Raw genomic sequence first — 6,675 nt, forward strand, 5'->3', positions numbered from 1 at the left:
GACCCGGTCAACCCGTATTTTACGGGTTGGGGGAGGTCGGTTCTTTCGGACGGGTCGGGCTTACGGCCCATTATGCACAGCCAAAGTGAGGCAATGTAGGAACTTTCTGTCTAAAATTCTTAGAACTCATAATGTTGATTCAGCTCCTTTCTCAAAATTCTCAGATACGAAGTTGACCACCCTCTCTCTAAGAAAACTCTCTCCATTCTCTCAACCAAAAACAAGAAAACAGTCGTAGGAGTCCTCTGTCTCCTTTAGTCCTTCCTTTCCTATGCTATTGTATCAAAAATCTAGGTTCTTATTTATTTCATTTTCCCTTTTTTCTTTCTAGGTCGAAAATGTCAAATCCATCACTTTCCGACTATCAAAGTGATATACCTACTCCACCGGTCAAAAATGTCAAGACGAAGCAACTCGTGAGTCACATTTATTGGCCAAATCAATGTGTGGTATTCACGCGTCGCTGCACATCTATGCATGTAAACTATGCACACATCATATTGCTTCACTCTCTGAAATAGTCTTCACCGTTCCTCCACGCTCTCCCCACGCCGGTAGAGTGCCATGCAATACTGGTGAACTGCCAACAACCTTGTCGTTTCAACTGTAAACATCTGATTATGTTCACACTTTTTTGATCAAGGACATGGAAGTAGTGGATATAAGAATCTCCAACAAACACGTCAAAATGGTTGCAGCGCCTTGGTTGTACCTTTTGACAACAACCTGTCAGTTTACTTATTGAACGACATCAAAAGCTTAAGAGCAGTGGCATTGGACTAACCAAATGCCAGTGCCTAACCAAATTTTAGTTAAGTAGCTTAAAAGTGATCTGTATTGGAGTAGTTAAAACTCCAAAACTTCACTTTTGAGCTAGATTAAATCCATCACTTTCTCCAAATTTGGTTAGCCATTATTCATCTCCAAAAAAATATTTTATTATAAAAATATTCACAATGGCTACTATTAGATAATTGGGTTGAGGAAAAAAATAGTTGGAAAACAATAATTTAAATTAATATATGGAGTGTATTTGCAAAATATAAAAAAAAAAAATATTATTAAAATATTTAATATTATATTATTATTTTGACTTTTAGATGGATAATCTAATGTGGATTAACCTCTCTAATAATTTTGGTTAAAGCTAAAATCTCAACTTTTAATTAAATTTTAGATTGACAATAATTAGACTATTGTCAATGCTCTAACGCAATTATCTCAAACAAGGCATGAACCATTAGCCCATTACCTGTTTTCTCTTTTTATTTTTATTTTTCTTTTAACTATTGCAAGCATGGTAATAGGGCATTTGTTTGGGGGCACCCCACCCTTTACTCCTGTACCTCTCAACTTTTAATTTAATTCAATTTGCTTATTAAAAATCAGATATCCTTGTTGCCACATAAGCTTTTTGTTTTGTTTGTTTTATTACCCCTATTTTTGTCGTTGGTATAGTCCTAAGTAATTGTGTTACGATATAACGTGTGACTCTTTTGTTTTAGTTTTTGTAAAGAAAAATGGAGAGCATTTCAGTGAGGGGAAGTTACTTGTGTGGTTGTAAAATTACCAGTTGTCCCCTAAGTTGATAAAAAGATATAAATTTTATTATTTATTTTATATCTTAACACTTTCTCTTATGTGTGGATCAAATTCTCTCTCGATGGATGACTCAACACGTGAAATATTTAATTAAATGAGATAAAATAGTCAAGATTTGAAGTCAAGATCTTTACTCTAATACCATATAAAATCACTAATAATTTCAAAAGATAATAGAAAAATATAAATTTTATTATTTATTTTATATCTTTAACAGTGATATTATCATTTAACTGAAATCTGGAAATTGAGTAACCAAAAGTGTTAGCAGACTAGTCTTCTGTCACTTTAAGTGTGGTATTGTCATTGTACTTATATACAGTGTACAACAACATACCCCAGGCGGCTAATCCATTCGCACAACATAGAAGTATCTGTGCATTATTTTCCCCTTTGCTCGCCTCTACAAGCCTTGCAACCAGAGCAAAGAGTACAACCACTTGCACAAAAGAAAAAATCAATTGGATGTCTTTGCACCTAAAATCTTGGAAAGCTCTTTTATGATAGGCTTTTCTTTAATATCTTTATCCCTTTCCAAATGCCATTTCTTTGACATATCATCAGCCTGAAATCAAAAGCTCTAGACTTAGTTTGCTTGTAAGGTAGACTGAAAAAAGCCAAAAAAAAAAAAAAAAAAAAAAAAACGACCATTCAGAACTTTTGTTTGACATACCCAGGCTTTTAAGGGAACCAGTTGCTCCTTAATCATCTCAGATTTCGGCTCCACCAGGTCTCTTCCTCTCATTCGAATGTCATCACTCTGTTAAATTAAACAATAATTTCATGTTAATTTGCAACGTAGTTTTAAAGAAAATTAATAATTTTAATGCAAGATCATGGCTTGCGAGTAGAAGGTTACATCACTTTAATGAATACAAACAAAATACCACAAGATATAGCCAGCAATCAAATACTGGATCTGATCGCTACAGTAGGACAATATTTATAAAGCATGTGAACCAAAAATAAAAAATATGTGAAAATTATCTAAATAGAAATTGGAGAATACTAGTAAGTAGCATACATCATTGTCTTTGCCTGTGCAACTATCTAAACATGTCAAAAATAATCACAAACAATGGGGATATTCATTCCAGCATCATGTAATGTTAAAGCCTAATTCAGATCTATGTTAGCAGATTTATGAGTATCTGTAATGAAAGCTGCCACTCATCGATACATCTGAAAGACTAAAACTTCTAACTTTACTTCTGCTAACCAAATACAAATATGGCATTATTTCAAACAAAACAAATTCACAGGTAACACCGTAACTAACACTTTGTCAAATGCAGATATACATGTAATGTACTGTGGCAAAGGCTACACAGGTGACAGGGGTAAGTAATTCATGATCAGGATATCGGCAAAGTGAATAAAGGGTTTAGGAGTTGAGGCACGGAAAATATATACTTACATTGAGCAGCTCTAGCCTCGAGACTGCCAGTCCAATTATCAAGGTAGCACCTCCAAATACAATAGCAGTACCAACAGCAAATGCCTTACCAACTGTGAAGAAACAAAAACCAGGCACATCGATGGTAAGTAAGACATTCATTTAATACAGAAAAAAAAAAAAAAAACAAAAGCTTGTAAGCTATTTACTTTTTATCATAAAATATAGTGTCTTAGAATTTACCATAAGAGTGACTTGGTGTGTTACATTCAGGATATGAATCGTTAATTCTGGAGAATTGCAAAAGTTTTGAGTATTCATTTGATAAAATTCTCAAGAATTATAATTCCCATGAACAACACAATCTATAACAATATATGATTTGGGAAGTAGGGAGCTTTGTTCCTATTTGACCATATCATCCACCCCACCTTAAGGAATGAAACGAAAAACAAATAATATATGTAATTAAACTGAAATTACTAAATGACAATATTGTATCTAATCAAAATAGTAGTTTTTCATTTAAAATTGGTGGTTGTTTTGTTTCCTCAACTCGTGCTTATTTAGTTTTACAACCAATATGTTCGTAAAGGTAATTGAAATTTAAAGAGCCTGTAAGTATGACTCTTAATGGCCAAAGTTAATTTGACGCAATATATAAAGAGCTCTGGGTTATCTTTCCATGTAAGTAAAATTTGTGAGGTTTCTCATCGCTTCCATTGAAACAAACAAGGGTAAAGGAAGATAAGGTCAAGGTACTCAACCAAATGGGTGCATTGACACTGTTTTTTAATGACCAAAAAAATCATTAACACTGTTCTAAAGGTCCTATTGTTCTCTAATGACTCCAGATATATATCGCACAAGTCTGCGACTAGTTTCCATAAAACTTGAGCATTTTAACTCAAATTGTTTGAGCAAGAAATGAAAATCCTCACATATCTCGTTTCTATCAAAATGAGTATGTAACACTTAAATTCAATATTTTACTGAAAAGTAACTCCTTCAATTAGTTTTAGGGACAAAAATTCATAACTCACCCAAAAATATGTTCATCACTGCTCAAAGGCATTTTTGTCATTTAAAAAGTAATCCATAGTTGCCAACTTATGATTTTTGCAGTAAGAGGAGTATGTACAAGATTATTTCAATGATAAAACTCATATCTTTTTTTAAGAGTGTGTTGCCTAAAATAAAGTATAAATGAAAGTACTCTGTCTATCCAAATAAAACTAATGGAAAGTCGTGAGAATTCTAGTTCCTAAATTTCCAAGAATCAAATACTCTTGAGATTTGAGCTAATCAACCATCAAAGCAACATAAGAGTTTTAAGCATAAAAGAATATGGCAAGGGCATACAAACCCAAGATCAGAACCACCTTCGCCCATAGGGTTCTGGGCAATAATTGATCCAACAAGAAAGTGGCTGCTAAGTTTCAGGATGGTTTCTCCCAACATGTATTACTGAAATGAAACTTTTTTTCAACCTCCACCATTGTTATTTGTGATTAGCTTTCATTCTTTATGTTGTGATTCAAAAGTGCCAGACATCCCCAATCTGTTAATAGCTAGGTGCAATGGATCTCTAGTAAAAACTCACAAACTAGAATGGGATTAACACTGTTTGAAATCTAATTAGAGCTGTTTTGCACACAGTTTTTGAATTGTAGACACATCTGACAGATTGATTTGTAAATATGTCAAGTGCAGACCTTACATATCTAAGAGAGTTGTCATGGGCAAGCTGTATTCTGCTTAGTTGTATTAAGATATCAATGATCAAAAGCTTTATCTGCCAGCATGATAGACTTCTTTTATTTTCTAATTTGTTTTCTGCAGAAAAGACACAAGTTTTCCGAACTCTTTTTATGTGTTTTGTGTCAAATAAAGGGCTAACAGCAGCTGTATGTACTTGTTTAAGGGCTAATATATATACACACACACACACACATATATATATATATATATATATTTTGATAAGTAAACGGCAGTATTAATAAGGTAAGCATAGCCCAAGTACACAAGAAGGTATACAAGAGATAAGACCTATCTAGGTCGCTATAGAAGAAAGAAAATCATGTACATTTAGGCCATTAAAATCTACAGCTATAGCCCAAAGAAATAAATAGAGAGAGAGAGAGAGAGAGAGAGAGAGAGAGAGAGAGAGAGAGAGAGAGAGAGAGACCTTGTTTAAGACCCTCAGCTGCAGCCTTCAACTTCTCAGGATTAATGGGGGGCCTGTCCTGACGCGACTCATTTGCTGTTGAGACTGAAACGGAGTGTTCGACCTGGGGCAATTCCCACCTGCTTCACGCACATTGCTTGCTCAGAATCTCTCTATTTATGATTTGAAAACTGAACTTGGAAAATTTCAGAGCATTTTGATATCACACTTTCCGACCTACAACAACATTTCACAGCAATTCTGGTACATACCAAAGAACTTGGAACCTAGAAGGAGGGTTTGTGTCTTCTAGATAAAAGAAAAAAAAGGTTTAAGATTCAAAATCCATTCTACCATTTATATCTCCATCTAGAGAGAACCTTTCTAGACTCGACTGTTTATTTATTATCCGTCTCACATCAATGAAAAGCAAAAGGTCAGCCTTGTGAGGTACCAGCATAAAAAAGATTCAATTGAACAACCTAACATTTATAACCCAGTTATAGGGACCAGCTAGATGTTTCCAGTGAAGCCTCAAAATTCAATTTCTCTTTGTTCCCTACAATTTCAGCAACCAAAAAACCAAAAGAGAATAGTTAAGAAAACAAGACTTTGGGTGCCAAAGGTGACACCCGTGCAGGATTTTACTTTCTGGGTACCACAAGGTCGCGTAAGCCTCAAATATTCGAATTTCTTCCTCTCTCCCACATTTCTCAGCTACCAAACAAAACCCTAAAGGGGAAACATATAATTAAGAAAAAAGAAGGACCTTTTGGGGCCAAACGTGACCTGGGGCAGAGACAGATAAGCCCTGAGAGGGTTGAGAGCCTCAGCAGACAAAGAGGGCCTTTTGTTGGGATCCGAATGAAGAACCCACTTGGAGGTGGATAGAGACGAGGAATCCGAGGACTGGTAATAAATCTTGGAGGGCAGAGAATGCATCAGCACCTCAGGGAGCACGTCCGCATAGGCTTCTTGGTGAGCTGCACTTGAAGAAGAAGGACCAGGCAGAGGAGTAGGATTGTTTTGGGTTGTGTTTTTCTGAGCAAGCCGGCTTACAGCGTGTTTGGATTCCTGGAAAAAATACGCACCCTCTTTTCCTGCTAATCTTCCCGCAAGAAAACTCATCTCTCACTCTTCAGTCTCCGCCTCTCTATGCTTACGCAAGACTTAGCTCTGATTGAATGAACGGTTTAAAATTTTGAACACGGATGGCAAATTTGAAATGACCTATTTATAGTTTCAGGCTGCTGCTTTCCGTTTCTTTTCTATCCTTTTTGTATTGTATAATTTGTATGAGAAAGATTGCTGAACACGAAATTTGTCAAACTAACCAAAACATAAAATAAAAAATGGAAGGAAAAAAAAAAACATAAAATAAAAAATCAGGTTTGAAATTTCTGGAACAATAGTATCAGATAATTACTGCAGCGGCGAAGATAAATTTTATAAAAATAAATTGATAAATTTACGTGATTTTATATAATATGTTAAATATAATTTAGAATAA

At 34.8% G+C, this 6,675-nt stretch overlaps 1 protein-coding gene across 1 annotated transcript; it reads right to left on the reverse strand.

Annotated features, from left to right (window-relative positions):
- Positions 1–1,773: 1,773 nt before the first annotated feature.
- On the reverse strand, positions 1,774–6,437 carry LOC121248622. The gene is made up of 5 exons (XM_041147137.1): positions 5,935–6,437; positions 5,187–5,305; positions 3,020–3,111; positions 2,276–2,362; positions 1,774–2,167 (listed from the first exon to the last, which is right to left on the reverse strand). Exons 1-5 carry the CDS (start codon positions 6,291–6,293, stop codon positions 2,060–2,062), a joined length of 765 nt encoding a protein of 254 aa, XP_041003071.1. The 5' UTR covers positions 6,294–6,437; the 3' UTR covers positions 1,774–2,059.
- Between the last annotated feature and the right edge of the window lie 238 nt (positions 6,438–6,675).

Source organism: Juglans microcarpa x Juglans regia, chromosome 2D (assembly GCF_004785595.1).
Source record: "Juglans microcarpa x Juglans regia isolate MS1-56 chromosome 2D, Jm3101_v1.0, whole genome shotgun sequence".
NCBI lineage: Eukaryota > Viridiplantae > Streptophyta > Magnoliopsida > Fagales > Juglandaceae > Juglans > Juglans microcarpa x Juglans regia.

Bases quoted from the DNA above. Each gene is read 5' to 3' on its own strand.
- LOC121248622 (XM_041147137.1), bottom strand. From the start codon at position 6,293: ATGAGTTTTCTTGCGGGAAGATTAGCAGGAAAAGAGGGTGCGTATTTT. The intron at 3,112-5,186 runs GTCTCTCTCTCT...GTTTCTTCACAG, and splicing joins AGCTGAGGGTCTTAAACAAG to TTGGTAAGGCATTTGCTGTT. The intron at 2,168-2,275 runs GTATGTCAAACA...TTTTGATTTCAG, and splicing joins TGGTTCCCTTAAAAGCCTGG to GCTGATGATATGTCAAAGAA.